The 19,211-nt window shown below is 37.5% G+C and overlaps 1 protein-coding gene across 1 annotated transcript; it reads left to right on the forward strand.

Moving 5' to 3' along the window:
- The first annotated feature begins 1,484 nt into the window (after positions 1-1,484).
- On the forward strand, positions 1,485-18,182 carry LOC107659323 (zinc finger protein GLIS2-like). The gene is made up of 7 exons (XM_016448227.1): positions 1,485-1,764; positions 8,449-8,601; positions 12,988-13,127; positions 13,751-13,921; positions 14,366-14,499; positions 14,660-14,778; positions 16,669-18,182. Exons 2-7 carry the CDS (start codon positions 8,466-8,468, stop codon positions 17,301-17,303), a joined length of 1,335 nt encoding a protein of 444 aa, XP_016303713.1. The 5' UTR covers positions 1,485-1,764; positions 8,449-8,465; the 3' UTR covers positions 17,304-18,182.
- Positions 18,183-19,211: the final 1,029 nt, after the last annotated feature.

Here is a 19,211-nt window from a genome sequence, read left to right on the forward strand (position 1 = left end):
CACTCAGGGTAAGTCAACTCAGAGTTCAAGTTTTAACTCAGAGTTTGTTGAACCTCCTTTCTGGAATACACCCGTTGCACAAGAAAAAAACAACAACTAACAAGCAACAGACAACTTTGGTGTTATTTCTCATTATTATTATTATTATTATTATTATACTTTGTTGTTCCATGTTGTAATTAATTAATTTTTTCTCTTCATTGTTTTTATTGTCATTGTTACTATTATATTGATTATTGTTATATATATATATATATATATATATATATATATATGGTACGTACAAATAATTAACTGCTCTTGAAGCGTTCATAAAATAAAAATGAAACACCCAAAACTGTACATGGCATCATCACGAAGACGCTCAATGTTTTAATAGTGAATGTAGAAAAATAAAGCTGTGATTTTGGTGGTAATCTGCCTTTGCTTGTCACTTTCCATTCAGTTGGAAACTTACCATTGGGGAGGAAAGTTTATACTCTGGGGTCTGGGTAGTGGTAGCCATAAGTAGTTATTCCGTCGCCAGTTACATTAGCATGTTATGTAGATCTATATTGTTTGCCAAATTCAGGTTTCATCTGTGGCTTGCAACCATAAACATCTGCATTTAGCTTCATAGTGCATCTTTGACAATGGTATGCTATAAAAATCCTTATTGCATTCTGATTCTGAAACCCAAAGGCATAACAAGACTCCCCCCCCCCCTCTTATTCCCTGGATTTTGCCAATTTCCCTCAACTTGTTACCACTGTTTTTCTGCCACTACAACACGTGTGCAGCTGCTAGTGATGAGTAAATGTGAGGTCTGCTCACAAACAGTCTATAATCTGTGGAGGAAGATTCAGTTGCTCACTGGAGGGACCAATTAAAACATGAAAAAAAGCTTTATTGAGGTGATTCTAATTTGTTGCACCTGAGGTGACCACCAGATGGCGTGCTTTTATTTACCAGATGTCTACACTATCAAATAAGTACTAAAAATACCAGTATTACGATTTTTTTTTTTTTTTTTAACATTTTTAACATGGTAATACAATTTACTTTGAGACACGGCTATAGGCCTGATGGTATTTCTGTAGCTTACAGTGCCTTATATCATGGTACATGAAGATAATAATAATTCAATACCATTATACTACTTTTTGTTAGGCTAATTAGCACAGAAACATCTCAACAAACATTTGGTGGTCGAAACAGAAATCCAGCTGAATATAGGCTACATGCTGAAAAAAAAGTTTTTTTTCCCCCTGTTATACGAGCCAAGTGAGAGTTGAGTTGAGGATAGCCTACGACAAGACACTGGACCGAAGTCAGACGGTTTTCACGCCGTGGTCACGCATGTCTCCGTGGGGGGCGGGGGTCACACAGCAGGGCGGGATTGATGGAGGGAGAATAATACAGTAATCTGCGAGAGAGAAGAAGACTCTGTCTTATTCTCCTCCCTCTCCCTCCGTCTGTTTCTCTGACTGAGGAAGGAGCTGGGAGACAGTAGACAGGCGTCGTAAGCAACGATGCTCCTTTGAAATGTATTTATTTTAGAACGATTTATCGCAACTTGACACAATTCTATATTTCCTGACAATTTATCCTAATAGCAACAGTTTGCGTTTTTGGTCTAAGTATAGCCTATCGTGTCATGCGTGAGTTGGAAACGGTCAGCTGGATCCAGGAGTGTTTTTGATGAAGACATTCGTTAAGCGTTAAACGGACCGCGCGCTTCAAGTCCTCACGTATTTCGGAATCAGACGGAGCGTCTTTATCGAGGTAAAACCGTCGCGCACATCTGGACAAACACGATCTGTATCAGCTCACGTCTAGAAAAGCATTACGGTTGTGTGTGTGTGTGTGTGTGTGTTGTTTTGCGTAAGTTTGATCCAGACAGTCTGACTGACCCAGTTTCTTTAATGTTGAATAGATATCGAATACCAAGGAACAGGTTTGGTAAACAGACTCCATCATAAACAGGGACCACCTGGTGTTATATAACTTGTGACAGTCATGTCAGGGCAGCTACAGGTGTGAACGGAGGACACCTGAGCGGGTGGGTGGGAGGTTATTTGTGTTACATTCAGACGCTGTAATATCATGTCATTTTACAAGGCGCTTTAGAGTACTTGATGCTGATTGGTCAATCCTGACATTCCGCGGTCAAATATTTTTGTGTAATGAGCGCTATTGTTTTTATTTGACATTGCCTCACAACATTTCTCAGCTATGCTAGTTTACTTGTCTTGTATTGGTCTGCAGCCGTTATTGCACATAATAAAATATTTCACGTTTATTTTTTATGCAGTAAAATATGTGAAAATTTCGCAGTTTACTCTCAGCAGTTAATCATCTTAAAATTAACCCTTTCAGCATGATACAAGACGCTTATGTTTCGTGTCCTGATTGGCTTTATGTCAGGGCAAATAAGATCCCATCCTGCATTATTGTGTTATCTTGTCGTAGCTAATCAGAAATTTTTTCATAACCATTTAATGTTAAACTAGTAGGTTAAATTGTTAGCTTGCTAACTTAACCCCTTCAGCATGAAACACGACCCTTATGTTTCTTGACCTGTTGGGGTTTATTTTGCATTTATGTCAGGGCCAATTAAGATCCCATCCCTCGCTATTGTGATATCATGTCTGAGCTAATCAGAAACGCTTTTCATAACCATTTAACATTAAGCTAGTTGGCTAAAACTAGTTGGCTAAATTGTTAGCTTGCTAACTTAACCCCTTCAGCATGAAACAAGACCCTTATGTTTCTTGACCTGTTGGGGTTTATTTTGCATTTATGTCAGGGCCAACTAAGATCCCATCCTGCGCTATTGTGATATCATGTCTGAGCTAATCAGAAAAGCTTTTCATAACCATTTAACATTAAGCTAGTTGGCTAAAACTAGTTGGCTAAATTGTTAGCTTGGTAACTTAACCACTTCAGCATGATACAAGACCCTTATGTCTTGGGGTTTATTTTATTTTTATGCCGCAGCAAACTAAGATCTCATCCTGCGTTATTGTGATATCTTGTCATAGCTAATCAGAAAAGCTTTTCATAACCATTTAATGTTAAACTAGTAGGCTAAACTGTTAGCTTGCTAACTTAACCACTTCAGCATGATACAAGACCCTTATGTTTTGTGTCCTGATGGGGTTTATTTTGCATTTATGTCAGAGCCAACTAAGATCCCATCCTGCGCTATTGTGATATCATGTCGTAGCTAATCAGAAAAGCTTTTTGTAACCATTTAACATTAAGCTAGTAGGCTAAATTGTTAGCTTGGTAACTGAAAACAACATGTTTACGTTTGACCACTTTAGCTCCAGTAACATAATGGGATAAATATCTAATTTAAAAGACAGATTACGAATAAATACACCATATTTCATTTTTCGCTAATGACAACAACAACAACAGTACATTCCGTTAAATGGGTCAATAAAAATAAATTTGTATTAAACTGTAAAAAATACAGTTTTAAGGTCCTAAATCAAGTCTTAATTTTTACAAGCCATGTGTAGGTACTGTTTTTATATATTCACATTTTTATTTGCAAACTATTTCGTATGCCGTCTACCTTTACTAAGGTTCATTTACGCTCCTATATCTCACAGATGCATGCAAATAATCAAGATTGGAGTCTACCAAATGTACATTTTAAAAGTCGCTTATTGAAAAACCCTTACTGATGACCGCTAATCCGAATATGTGGGCGTTTGCCATGTCCAGCTCAGTGTCTATGGTGGTTATGGCAGTACTTTGGGAGGTTCTCTGTGCAACGCCAAGCCCAGTCCTGATGCAACAAACTGCAACAGGGTCTGAGGAATGAAATGAGAGACAAATTGTGGATGAATGTGTGGCAGAGGGAGTATGCGTATGAATGTTTCAGTGGGTCGTGAGACATTGTTTGCTGCGATTGCTGAGGGATGTGTCGGTCATACATCAGTTTTGACTTATAATGTGGTCTTCGCTTTTGCGTTAAGGTTCGTTGGAGAGAATGGGTGAGGAAAGACAGAAGGGAGAGATGAAACCACACATTCTTTTCTTGTGAAACACCAACCACCAATGGCTGCTTCTGGAATTCTTTATCTCCATTAGTTCCTTATTTAACTTTACCTATACGAGGACGCCTTGTACAGCATAAACACACGATATTGAGCAATATATCTGTTAATTTCCAAAAGAAACAGAATTCCTGAGCTCCCGCCCTCCTTTTTCTCTTCATCAACCCTTACGTCTCATTCTATTTTCTCAATCTCTCCCCCCTTTGGCTTGAGTTTGAGGTTGGACAGAGTTCCTGGAGGCCTTTGCAAATCATGAGCAATCCAAGGGGAGGAGGAAAGGCATGGAAAAAGAGAGCGAGAGAGGAGAGAAATATGAGAGCGCGAGAAGGGAGAAAATGATGTCTGAAAATTTGTAGAATTGCACTTAATCCACACTGTTCATTTGATTCTCAGCCGCGACCGTTCTCCCAGACTTCATCTTCACTCCACGTCGATGGAGAAACTGCGCACGATTGCTGCATTGGGTCCGCAGCTGGTTCTTGTTATTGTTTATGAGCTTGGCTCTCTCTTTGCATTTCTAATGTACACTTAAAAGTGCAGTGGAAACAAATTGGGTGAATCTGCTGTGGCCAGAGGAATGTGTGTGTGTGTGTGTGTGTGTGTGTGTGTGTGTGTGTGTGTGTGTGTGTGTGTGTGTGTGTGTGTGTGTCTGGATGACAGACTATACAGAGAGAGAGAAGGGGAGAAGAAGGAATGGGAATTTTAGAGAAGGGGAGACTGTGTTGACCTTGTCCTGTTGCCAGACGCAGGGGGTGGAAAGTGAAGGAGCGATGAAGAAAGAGAGAGAGGGAGTGACGTGGCGCTCATTACCTTCTGTCGGATGTTGTTGTTTCTTCCTCATCAGTGATTCATTATTTAGCTGTGTTTTGTTCTCCACCCTCATCCTGTTATGGATGAATGCCAGAGAGTGTTTTTAAGCGGGTCCTCAGAAAATCTAAAAAAGAAAAGAAAATTACAGTAAGAAGGAAAACCCAAATATGCACATAGTATTATATTGCTTTAAATTGTTGGCTACTTGTTTAAACTAATTTAAATATTGTTTTAGATTAAATTGTTAAATAATTTATATAACTTACACTGTTAACTTTAAATAAAGAAGTAGATATTTTCCAGATAATGTCATTGAATAAAAAAACAAACAATTATACGACATATATACCAATAATGATTTGATATATATAGCAATTAAATGGTTAAATAAATTGGCCAATAAAGTTCATAGATTAGACTATGAATTTTATACAAAGCATATCATTTCAAATGGCACTTTTAATATACATTTTATATACATAATTACAAGTAATATGAAGTAGTAGCATATAAATAATGTTATTTATTTATTTTGTTGCCACCAAATTAAATGGTTAAATGAACAAATTAATTACATAAAGTAATGTAATATAGTTTCAATTGTTTTTATGTATAAATTATTACTAGTAATATATGAGTAATATATATAATTTAAAGGGGTCATATGATGCGATTTCAATTTTCCTTTCTCTTTGGAGTGTTACAAGCTCTTGGTGCATAAAGAAGATCTGTAAAGTTGCAAACACTAAAGTCTCAAATCCAAAGAGATATTCTTTATAAAAGTAAAGAGTCAACCACGTCCTCCTAAAACGGCTCGTTCTAACACGCCCCCACATATCTACGTCACGATGTGGGAAGATTTGCATAACGCCGCCCAAATGTTCAGCAAAGAAAGAAGGCGTAACTTTTATTCTCGTTGTAGTAAATAATGTTCTTTTTAGCAACATCATATGACCCCTTTAAATAAACTGACAAAGTTAAATTATGAATTTTATACAAAGCAGATAATTTCAAATGACACTTTTTATATATATTTTATTAACATGAATAATTACTAATAAAATGTAAGTAATAGTAACAATATTATTTATTTTATTATTTATTTGTTTGCCACCAAATTAAATGGTTAAATAAATAAATTGTAAAACAAATTACAGAAATTAATGTCATGTTGTTTCAAATGACAGATTTTTAAATATATAAATTATTACTCATAATATATATGTAATATATCATATTTGAGGATCCATGCAATTAAAAAGTAAAAAGGAAACCTCCTAGTAAGATACAATAGCACTCCATGCTTTCTTTTTCTGGCTCTTTCTCATGCCAGACACTGAGATTGCAGGCTAAATAATGGGATTGCATCACTGAGTTTTGGAAGGAGGGAGTGAAAAAGAGAAATAGGAAAGGAATGATCACCCACAGCTTTTCGGTGCGAGTCAACAAAAGGAGGTAAAGGGCCAGAATTTCAGACACTTGCAGATGTGGAGGAATGAGAAACAGAATAGAGAAAGAGTGACCTTGTGTGTGTCTGTGTGGAGAATATAATCATAAAAGTATATATTTAAAGTAGGTATTTGTCTCCAAAATAAAAAAAAAGTATAGGTTTATTCCATCATTTGGACATTTTGGCACTTTTCCTCATTGTCCTCACAAAAACACCACCTCACTGTCACTGTGGTTGGACACATTGTAAAGTAGCTACTCAAAATCCATTTGAAAACCTGTTGAATGTTACCAGGAGGTCGACATTCAGAAATGCGTGCAATATTTGTGGTGTTTGAACAGTATGTCTCAGTGTTAGCGTGTATATAAAGGCCAGAAAATAAGGGTGGAGCTCGAGGAAGAAGTTAGATTGAAAACAAAACCCTATGCCAGAGACTGAGAGTGAGGGAGGGACAGAGGGATGGAGACGAGGGGAAGTGTTCAGCACTCAAACCTTTTGCAATACTGTGTAATATCACAGAGAGGGAATCAGAGGAATGAGGAAAAGAAAGCATGCAGGAGCTGAAAATGAAAAGCCACAAGTGTTTGCTCGGAGATCAGCATTTCAACGGTGGGAATGTTCTCTGTAAGAAAAAAAACATAACTTTGGGTCATGATGAATGTGGGGGTGTGTTGAAGGTGCTGTACTTCCTCATTCCTGTGTAAGGGAAGAAAATAATTATATGGTTAGATGAATGTTTATGTAATGCACATCACCGTAAGAGAGGATGTTCAGTGGGGTCCAAAAAGGTGTCGTTTAAAAGTCATTTTTTCACTTGTAGTTAAAAATGTTCTGAAAAATTACTCACACAGATGTAAATGAGATTATATCGTTATCCAAACAGATTTAGAGAAATTTGGCATTACATAACTTGCCCAGCAATAGATCCTCTGCGGTGAATGGGTGCCGTCAGCAATGGTTTGAAGTTAAAATGCTTTGATGGATTTGTTTATTACAAACATGCAGCTTTTCACTTCACAATATGTTAACTGATGGACTGGAGTGGTGTGGATTACTTGTGGATTATTGTGATGTTTTTATCAGCTGTTTGGACTCTCATTCTGACGGCACCCATTCACTGCAGAGGATCCATTTGTGAGCAAGTGATGTAATGCTAAATTTCTCCAAATCAGTTTTGATGAACAAACAAACACTATGTTGGATGGCCTGAGGGCGAGTAAATTTTCAGCAAATCTTCATTTTTGGGTGAACTACTGTATTTCTTTAAACATATTAAATGATTGATTAATTTATGTATGTAAAATAGTAAAGAACTTTAATATCGGCCATAACCTGAAAACGATGAGTGTTGGGGAAAGTTACTTTTAAAAGTAATGTATTACAATATTGTAAAAAGTAACCCGTTACTTACTACTTTATGGAAAGTAAATACTTTGAGTCAGTGAATAAATGGGAAAACAAAGTAATTTGCATTACTTATATGAAAAATTAACCCAGATACTTTTTTGTAAATTTATAAGTAATGCATTACTTTGCTACTAACTTGAAAAAAGTAATCTGATTACGTAACTCACGTTAGCCTACTATAGTAATGCGTTACCCCAATGCTGAAAATAATTATCAACCAGAATTTTAACTATGGTGCATTCCTAATTTCACCTAGTGGTCTTAGACTTTTGGACCATCTTGTACAAATAATTGTACATATATGTGGAGCCAGAGGCCCAGTCTTCATCAGCTTTTCCTCTGCATCACAGAAAGAAACCGAGACGGGAGGAAAAGAATGAAGGAAAGCAAAGAACTCAGATCTATATATCTCTGTAATGCGTTCTGCATGTTTTGACTGCAGTGGGGCTGCTGGTGTGATGAACAGCTTGTGTGTGTGTGTGGGTGTGTGTGCGTGACCTGTCTGGCACAAAGAAATGTAAATGACTTACAGTTGCTGAAGTGAACACAGAGCTGCACATGTATGGGAGTGTGTGTGTGTGTGAGGGAGAGAGAGGGTATTTCCTTCTACAAAATAAGCTGCAAAATCACAGCTGTCAGTGTTGGTGCCACTGTCAAGAGTCGTAATAGAAGAAAAAAAAATTTTTTTTCAATATATACAGTATATATAACATGGTTTGATTTTCTCAGGCTGGTGGATCAAAGCCATGCTGTCGCTGGACGAGCCCCTGGACTTGAAGATTCCCTCTGGCCGTGACAGGACACTCAGAACGTCCATCTGTGCCCCGCTGCACTTTTCTCGTGCTCGAATATCCCGCGCATTGCACAAGGCCAAAAGCCCTGGTTAGTCAACTGACCACACAAACCACTACATAACTACACTATAGATGAAACACATACCACTACGGTTATAACATGCATACAGTCATATACGTTTCAATGGAATGATAATGCAATTTATGAGATTAACAGTTATGTGGATTATTTAGTCACTTGTTTCATTCCTGCAATGAATCAGAATTTTTGAACAAATCAGCTGAATAGTATCTTGATTCGTTCCTGAATCAGCGTTATTTAACAAATTGGTTCAATGAATGATTCAATGACTCGCTCATAAAGACAGTCACTTGTTTAGTTCCTGAATGAATCAGCTGTTTTGAACAAAATGTTGAATGAATGATTCAGTGACAGGTGGCTGCATCCAAAAAAGTATATTCACTGTATAGGCACTTCTTTTGAATAAGTAATTCCTTTGCAACTGTTAAAAAAGTTTGTTCTATATAATATGAATGTAATTCGGATGTACTACATTTGTCTTGTTATCATTGTCATGTGACCAACAATTGAGTAATTTCACTGACATTACAACTCCTCTCCTGTAGCCTCATATGATAGTAAAATGTTCATCAGAGGCACAAATCAGAATCTACCAGAAGTAGTAGGTCATCTTTCGTACATGTTTCGTTCCTCAAGGGTTTTGAACAAATTAGTTGAATGAGTGATTCAATGACTCACTCAAAAAGACAGTCACTTGTTTCATTCCTGAATTAATCAGTGTGCTTGAACAAACTGATTCAATGAATGAATCAGCAACTCACTTATTGTGACTAGAGCCCTGCATTTCAGCCCGGGCCCCGATTTTTTACGCCCCTAGGGCCGGGCTTCAGACTGATTTTCATGTCATAGTTCAGACGCGCACCGAGCTTCTCCTTCTTTTAGGCTTCTCCAGCAACAGCAGCGAGCGCAAGTGACTTCAGCGCAGCTGGAAGAGATCTGCGTTCAAACGCACGTAAAAGGCTAAAGCTTGCCGCAAAGCACCGGCAAAAGTAATTACTATGTTATAGTAATAACTATTTGGATTATTTATTAAAACTAGTGTTTTCTGAGTCAGTGTCGTAAGGATGAAGTTGCCAATCCTGACTCGCCATCTCCTCATTGGACGCGCCTTTAGAGAGAAATGCATCTTTACGGATTACATAATGAAAGAGTTTTTGCTTTCGATTTGTTTTATTTTGTTAAGCAGTAATTTAAAGTTTTCTATAGATATATTTATTATGTCTGTGAGGCATGTATTCACTGAGTTTCAGTTAATTTTTGTGAAGCGCTCCTGTTCAAGACCGAGACGGCAGAAAGCGCATCCTGGCTGTTGTCTTTATTTTATAAAAGCACAACGATTTGTTGATATTGAGAGTGCACACAAATAAAAGTAGTAGGGCTGGGTAAAAAATATCGATATCTCGATTTTAAGCGATTCTCTTTTTTTTTTAAACAATATCGATTCTTAAATCCCAAGAATCGATTATTCTAGCCTGTTACAGGAATATTGAAGGGCACTTCCCATCCAATAAATCGCAATAAGCATTGTGTGTTGGTACTTTTAATATGAAACAAAGTCTCAGATTTCAAATTCTGTCCGTTGTATTGCAGTATTCAAACAATAAATGCCGTTTTGGCGCTGTTTAATGTGGAGTGACAGATCGCTGTAGCACCTCAGTTCAATAAAAGTGGCAGCGCGAGGCGCACGTGAACTGATCATCTTTTCCACGTTAATACCAGTTTCAGCACAAAATAAACATGACTAAACATCCGAAGGTAAGTTAAAAGAAAGAGTACAACTTTACAATCTGTATCCTGTCTCATGTAATCGCTCAATCAGTGTTTCAGCCGCGCAAAGACGTCAATAATAACAGCTTGTAAACAATTCATGCAACATCACATTTACCTCAGAAAGCATATTTGGTGACCATAAACTCGATAGTCAGCCAGAAAAATAAACTGTAGAGTGGAGCATTTTGCTAAATATATGCACCATATAACGTTCATTATCATTTTTTTTTTTTACCGTTCTTTCATGTTTTATTTATGTTTGAATAAATCCCTCCAAGTTTTTATGACAGCCACTATTTAAATGTGTATATTTTAAAAAAACTAACTGAAGTAATTGTAACTTAATTATTATAAAAATTTCATTAAGTGCAATTTAAGCAGTTGTACAGCACAAATCAGTCATTTTTAACCTTCAATATTATGATGCAGTACCACCTGACTCTCATGCATATTTTACAGCATTAGTTGAGAGATTTTTTTACCTTGAGAAAATTTGGCATGTACTGTACCTGATATGTATCCAAAATAATCGATATTGAATCGAATCGAATTGGTAATCGAATCAAATTGCAAGCTTGTGAATGAGAATCAAATCGAATTGTGAAATTTGTGTCAAAACCCAGCCCTAAAAAGTAGACCCTTTACAGTTCTGAATTATGTATTACTCTTACCTTTATGAGCAAAACTTACGGCATATTTTAAGTTGTTTCCACTGAAACAAAATGCAAGTGATCGCGTTGTAGAGGTCGACCGATGTATCGGTTTTGCTGATTAATCGGCACCAATAGTTGATTGCCGGAACTATCGGCTATCGGCAAAAATCCATGCCGATAGTTTTTCCGGGTTGCGTCTGTTGCTGGAGCGGCTGAGAAGCGCCGCTGTCATTATACAGTACGAGAGCGAGAGCGCCCTCTATAGAGGCGAAATCACTGACAGCACGTGCTGTTTGTTTTGACACATGACACTGCACGCTGCACAGAACGGGACACTTCAGATGCGCAGATTTAAAACAGACAACGAAACGTGTGTACACAGTACACTATAGTGCATGTTTTTATATCATTACTAAGTAATTCATTTGTTAACTGGATGCTGCATTAGTGGAGAAAGGACAGCAGTATGTTTGCTATCAAGGCTGAGAGGACGCGAACATTAGCAGCACTTCAAGCGGTTAAAACAATGTGACCAAAACACACGCAAGTCTGACGCAAATGCTAAATGTCATGATTGTTAACATCTATTTGCATTAGTTTATATCCAGCTGGTCACTTTAATGCATTTGCCATTCAGCGAAGTTGCAGATTTAAAGCTGTGACGCGGTAAAGAAACAGAAATCCTGCCGCTCCACAGAGTGCCATTCACACAGTTTTACATTAAATCACATTATATTAGTCCCAAATCGTTGTTAATGTACATAATGACTTCACCCTAGGCTGTAAAACTGTGTATTGTGCATTTTTTCAGTGAAACGTTTGTCCTTCTGTGGCTCTGACAAAGTCTGTATGCTTCATATAGAGAGCTATAATATAGATCACACTTTTTCTTTCTGTTTTGCTCTGTTTTTTTTTGTTTTTTTTAAACACCGAACTTCAAACTCATCTATGCCACTTTTTGATCATTCTTGAAGTGAACTTTTGCCCGTTTGGTGACCAAATAAACTGTTTTAGGCCGCTGCTTGAACTGAACACTACTTGTCCAGTGCGAGTTCTCCTAGACGCGACGCTGTGCTTTTTGCCCGGTGTCCGACTGCCATATTTTGTTATTTTGATTAGGTAATCATCACATGTTCTAGAAGAGAACTAATTAAAGTGTGAGAGTATACATACAATATCCATATGTATGTAATTTCAATGCAATGGCCTTTGTGTAGATATTTAAAGATGGCCATCTAGTTATAGTGTGCTCATTTCAACATCTACTAATACATTTTTAAATTTTGAAGTTTAATGATCAATATATAATTAATATTAATATTTTTATTCATGTACAAAGTATGGTTCAGTACTTTTTAAAATATAAATGCACTATTTTAATTTTTGTTAAGTATCCATTTTAAAAACTATCGGTTGATTAATCAGTATCGGCCTGTGTGGTCCAACCTAGCTATCGGTATCGGTAAAATCCACTATCGGTCGACCTCTATCGCGTTGGCACCTGCATGTCCTGCAGAGTTTCCACTCTCTGCACAAACGCTTGGATATGCATCTAACAGCGCACATTCATCTAGGTTTAACATTTAAACTAACATTGTTATATGCTTGAACTGTTTTATATCTATAGATTTTATTTTAGGCAAGTCGTGATGATTTGAAAAGGCTAAATTGATCAAACATAGGCTATGATCACTGTTTTGGGAGAAGGGGGAAAAAAGACGGGCTCGGGTCGGACACGGGCCGGTAATTCTGATAAGCTGTCAGACACAGGCCGGGCTAGGGCCTGAGCGTCTCGGGCCAGGGCCGAGCTAGGGCCTATATTTGAGGCCCGTGCAGGGACTTTTGCCACCTACTGTCGTAACAGTGTAACTACAGAAAGAGTCACTAAAAACCATGACTAATCTATAGTCTGACAGTCAATAACAGTCTCAGTTGTACAAAAGCTAACCTCATTTCTTCTTATCTCCAGATGCAGCTGACAAGGACATGTCAGATTCTTCATCGTCCATGGTGGTAGATCTGAGTCTGTCTCCATCTTGCTCTCCCTCACCACCCTCTCCCATAGACAGCGGCGCTAGCTGGAGCCCCACAGCGCCTCTTCTGGCCTCAGTGAGTAATTTGTACCGCAAACTCTGCAACATTTTTCAAATGGTTCAGTTGATTTTGAACAACACTGTTAAATGATTGTATGTGTGTGTATATATATATATATATATATATATATATGTATATATAAGCCTAGATGTATTTGTAAAAATCACTCTAGTTGACATCAATTTACATAGTTGAAAATGACCTTTTAGTCTCAGCGACGTCAGAAAATTCACAGCAAATCAGAAAATGAGTCTTGTTTTTATCTATGTGGTAAATTGATTCAAATGATTCTGATCACTTTCAAGAATCAAAGTATTATTTCTGAGATGAATATGATCTCAGAAGTCTTTAGCTGTCTGGGTGTAGACAAAGTTTCTTTGACAAATGTAATTCTGCTGGAAGAAAGACTGCCTTATACACCATTACCATAATTCAATTCCCCTCCACACTAATTAATTTCAGTCCAGTCTCACACGGTGTCCTAATCTGAACCCTTTCTAGGATCAAAAATAGAGGGTAGGTTTGGGAACATGTCCGGACTTGTTCGGCCATGAGGTGGTCTCTTACTTCCCAACCAAGATGAGTCGGACATGATTCAAAAATGAATTACTGATACATAAGCTCTTCTACTTCTTCAGGAATCCGAAAGCACAACGTACCACGAGGACAGCGCCTCTCCTCCTCCAGGTTTCCAGTTCTTTCTGCCGATTGGTGCAGAGGGTCCCCTGCGCCTGCCCTCCTCGATGCTGATTGGTCAGCACTCCCCTGAGCCCTTGAGTGATGAACAGCTGTCCTGCCGCTGGCTAAAAGTGAGTGAGAGAAAGCTGGTATTACTGTTTTGAGCCATGATGATGAGCTTGAAGACTAAACTATCCGTTTCTTTCTTCTGCTGATATTTTGAAGAATGTGGGTAACCAAACAGCTGACGGTAGCCATTGACTTCCATAGAATGGAAAAAAATACAATGTAAGTCAATGGCTACCGTCAACTGTTTACCCAGTTGTTTACCAACTGATTACCCACATTCCTCGAAATGGCTTCTTCTGTGTTCTGCAGAACAAAAATATATAAATAATCAAACAAGTTTGGAACAGCTTGAGAGCGAGTAAACAATCACAGAATTTTCATTTTTGGGTGAACTATTCCTTTAAGCGCATGATGTTAGATATTAAAAGAGCTATTCATAATCTATTAATTTTGTGCTCCTTATCTTCCTCCCTGCTCCTGCTATGCTCTCGATCTTGACTCTGTAGTGCCATCTGCTGTTCGAGAGCCTGCAGGATCTGGTGGACCATGTGAATGACTCGCATGTGAAACCAGAGAAGAATTCAGGATACTGCTGCCGCTGGGAGGGCTGTGCGCGCAAGGGAAGAGGCTTTAATGCCAGGTCAGACAACATAAACACATTCATAGGATTTAAGCACAAAGCAGTTAGAAGTCCACCCACTCCAAGATATTGAGAAACTTTAAAGCCTGTCTGATGTTTGCTCTTGGATGGTGTGCATACGGTATATAAGCACTAATCCGGGATCTATTTGCTTACGCAGGTATAAGATGCTGATTCATATCCGTACTCATACCAACGAGAAACCTCATCACTGCCCTACCTGCCACAAGAGTTTCTCACGCCTGGAGAACCTGAAAATACACACCCGATCACACACAGGTGAGAAACACACTTTTGCAATACAGAAAAAACACAAAAAATGCAAACACAGATATGGTACACACATAAAATCCAGTTAGCTCACATTTAAACAAGAATAGGTTTTCACAATACTGACATTTCAGACGTAGATACCAGTATGCAAGTATCATTTGACAACTCTTGATATCAGCTTTGAAACCATAGAGAAACAACTATTATGCTGTTCAAGACATTGATTTATTTAAAGACTTACATATTAATGCTAATATTAAAAAATAAAGCAATGTCATATAGCCTTAAAATATTTTAAGAAAATGTTGCTTGATGTTTTTCAGGTGTCTAACAGCAACATTCAGTAAACATTCAGATATTGAAAGTATAATACAAAAGTAATCAAATGTAAAGTATACAGTTAAAGTATTCATTAAGTTTACAATATATTTAATTGTAAATTATATACAAAATATAAAAATATTAATTTATACATACATTATTTTATGTAATAATTAAATGAATAATTATAGTATAAATACATATTTTTACATCTTTGTATATATGTTGTAATTCAATCTATTTTTATATTTATAAATCTATAGTCTACAATGCTCTTTGTACCAAATTGAGTCTGTAGATTTAACTGTAGAATTAAGGCCTATTCACACCAAGAACGATAACTATAATAATAACTATATTAGCATCCACACCAACGGATGAAAACATTCTGTTTATTATAGGCATCTGTTTGGGGTAACGTGAGTTAGGTAATCAGATTACTTCTTAAAGTAACTAGTAAAGTAACACATTACTTTTTAATTTACAAGAAAACATCGGAGTTACTTTTTCAAATAAGTAACGCCAGTTACTTTGTTCTCCCATTGACTGACTGACAGCTCTCCTGTTCCCAGAGAAATCGGGAGTAAGTGCAGAAGCGTTGTGTTCACTGTGTAAACATAATGTTACTGTAGCTCTAGACTAAATGTGAATATGCATTTATCATCTCACTTGCACAAAAAACGATTCAGTATTTCTCGAAATGAATAAAAACAGCTAAATGCAAACTCAGAATTTGACTGCAATAATTATGTTGAATAACACAATTATTCTTTATGTACTTAATCTATTTTATTAACCAATGCCTTTGCTGCTGACCTTTGATGACCCAATTCAACCATACTAATAAGTGTAAAAAAAAAAGAAAAGAAATAGAAAAATTTAGTAGAACTTTCTTCTACTGTACAGACATGAATTTACATTTCCTAAAGCCTGAGGTGTATTCATTTCACTTTTGGCGTAAAAGGTCTATTACCTTTGCCAAAAATATAACTTTTTTATATTAAAAACAAACAAGCAAGCCCAGCCCAGATGAGAAAAAGTAATGCAAAAGTAACATATCGCATTACTTTCCCTAAAAAGTAGCTAAACTAAAATTGTTACTTTTTAGGAAGTAATGCAATATTGTAATACATTTATTCCCCAACACTGATTATAAGCATGTGCTGCAGTTTTGCATGTGCCACTTTAAATGCTCAAGCTTTAAATGCTAAAGCAGGACGGATTCTGATTGGCTGTCAGTGTTTTATCGTTCATCAGCTCGAAAAAAAATAACAAAGAAATTCCAACAATATCGTTCCTCTGTGCCCTTATCGTTATAGCTGTGGTGTGGACTGCTATTCGTTTATTAATTGTTATTATAGTTATCATCCTTGTTGTGAATGGGCCTTTTGACTTTTATTGTTTGTTTTTTATGTAAGCGTGACCTTGATATCACACATCCACATTTTCCCACACAAAATGACAAGTCTCTACAGGCCTGTGCAGTCTGGTTGTGACTGTCTGACCTCAGCTGTCTCGACCTCTGCATTCCTCTGGTACAGCCTTTGATTATCTCTTGCTCTTCTGCCCTCTCAGGAGAGAAGCCGTACATCTGTCCTTACGAAGGCTGCAACAAGCGCTACTCGAACTCCAGCGACCGCTTCAAACACACGCGCACACACTATGTGGATAAACCCTACTGCTGCAAAATGGTGGGCTGTCTGAAGCGCTACACCGACCCCAGCTCTCTCCGCAAACACATCAAGGCCCACGGCCACGCCGTAGTGCAGGAACGCACCGCCTCGCCCAGAACCAACAGGCTGGATTCGGATGGTGCCTCATCGATGGATGGCCGACGGATGGATCATTCTTACCCAGGAGCGGCTCGTTTCGTCTTACCGGGTGCGGCGACAACCTTATTTGGGGCTCACACCTTTGCCGGGGCCCTTAGCAATCACCCCCTGGATCTGTCCAGGCTCAGTCCGCTTTTAGGAGCCGGGCCGGTGCTGTACCCCAGCTCTGGTGCTCTTGGGCTTGGGAAGGTGCCTATCCTGCACCCCTTGTTGTTGCCGCCATTCGGTCTCGGCGTGGGTCAAGCTGAAAGAGCGGATGAGGAAGAAGATGATGTTGATGATGAGGATGAAGGCAGGATGGGAGCAGGACGGGGCTCTCACTCATGGGTCGTGATTCCTCCGGGTATGCTGTTCTTGAAACAGGTGGCGACCACGTAAAGAGACTCATGGGCCTTGTTCACACTGCACACCAATCTGATTTGGATTCAAATCGGATTACGGTGTCATTTTGCGAGCTCTGAAATCACTCAGTTAATGTTATGTCCCAAAAAAACTACTTGGAAAAATGTTTGTTGAGAGTTCAGACTCTGTTTGGATTTTGAACTGTTCACGAATTTGGTGTGAATCCCAGTTTGTCTGTTTTCTGTTCACACTACAAAAGCTAAACCAGTTTCACATATGCCAAAAAATGCTAAACAAAACCTTATGGGCCATTCACACCAATGACAATAACTATAATGTTTTAAATGAATGAAATGATGTTGTTGGAATCACTTTCAGGACGATCCATTTTTCCAGCTGAGCTTGAAAAATGGATTTATCTTTCCTGAGCTTGAGTATTTAAAGCAACAAGCAACTCTACAGTGTTTACTTACAATGAACAGAATGTTATTCTTCATTTATGTGAACGAAGATAGTTACTGTTATAGTTATCTTTATAGTTATTGTTCCTGGTGTGAGCCATTAATCACTCGCTTTAGTACTTGCTATTCACAAGGAAAGAGGTGCTAGGTTTTAGGGAAATTACACAATGTTTAAATAGTCAAAACAAAGTTCATTCAAATTAATATTCATGCACCATCTGTGTGCAATATTAATCAGTGTGTCATCAAAAATGTCAGAACGTATGTAATGTGAGGTTGGTAAGAAATTCCTAGAAGGCGGTCCTTCATAATTATAGTATGCTGATTTACCTAAGAGTCTCCTGGAGGCTATTTAGAGTGACCAAACAGAGAACAGGATGTGACATGAAAAGCATACCGTCATGGCCAAAAATATCGGCACCCTTGGTAAATATGATCAAAGAAGGCTGTGAAAATTAATCTGCATTGTTAATCCTTTTGATCTTTTATTTAAAAAATTCACAAAAATCTAACCTTTCATTGAATAATAAGAATTTAAAATGGGGGGGAAATATCATTATGAAATAAATGTTTTTCTCTAATACACATTGGCCACAATTAACGGCACCCTTTTATTCAATACTTTTTGAAACCTCCATTTGCCAGTTTAACAGCTCTAAATTTTCTCCTATAATGCCTGATGAGGTATTTTTGATATTCCTTCTTGATATACCGATATTTTTGGTCATGACTGTACATACGACACACTTCTTTAGAATTATACTAAAAAGCACCTGCTGTGAGCTAACAAAGAAACATTAGCCTGTGTTCCACAACTATAGGCCGGATATGTTCATTTATTAAAACAAAACAAAAATAGAACACTAAAATAAGAAGTTTTAAATGCTACACGTGAATTTAGGCATCATTGTATTGTAAGTATGGAAAAAGAAGATATTCATATTGAGATTACTTTTAAAAGTGTCATTCAGTTTGTGGTTAATGTTAAATTAACGTTAAATGAGCGTTAGAAAGCAAAGCTAAATCTAAATAAAAATGAGGATGCACAATTAAATATCTTTTAAAAAGTTATTGATTTTGTTCTTTAAAATCTAAAAATCTCTTTATGGTCTGTATTGTAGCGTCTATAAAACCAACTAGTTGTTAAAGCAGATGTGTAATTTATTCGCAAATTTTGATACCAGTACAGTATGTTTCTCACAACCAAAAAGGAACCAATTCGGGATATAGTTACATACAAAGTTATGTTTTAATAATAACTTAATCAGCGAAGATGTGCACCCTGATTGCTATAAGTAATCATCAGCTTGAGTTTTCATTATTAGCCATTTAATGGTGCCGCTTTATGTTTTATACGTTTTCAACGACGAGACATTGACTGTGTCTAAACCGTGTCATTTGATGACATGAGTCCACTTGGACTCAACTATTTGTTATCCATTATTTAGTTCTGTGGCTAGCGGATTGGTAAACCTTTATGCAT

This window comes from Sinocyclocheilus anshuiensis, unplaced genomic scaffold, assembly GCF_001515605.1.
Source record: "Sinocyclocheilus anshuiensis isolate Anshui unplaced genomic scaffold, SAMN03320099.WGS_v1.1 scaffold912, whole genome shotgun sequence".
In the NCBI taxonomy this organism is placed as follows: Eukaryota; Metazoa; Chordata; class Actinopteri; order Cypriniformes; family Cyprinidae; genus Sinocyclocheilus; species Sinocyclocheilus anshuiensis.

Bases quoted from the DNA above. Each gene is read 5' to 3' on its own strand.
- LOC107659323 (XM_016448227.1), top strand. From the start codon at position 8,466: ATGCTGTCGCTGGACGAGCCCCTGGACTTGAAGATTCCCTCTGGCCGT. The intron at 13,128-13,750 runs GTGAGTAATTTG...CTACTTCTTCAG, and splicing joins CAGCGCCTCTTCTGGCCTCA to GAATCCGAAAGCACAACGTA. The intron at 14,779-16,668 runs GTGAGAAACACA...CTGCCCTCTCAG, and splicing joins ACACACCCGATCACACACAG to GAGAGAAGCCGTACATCTGT.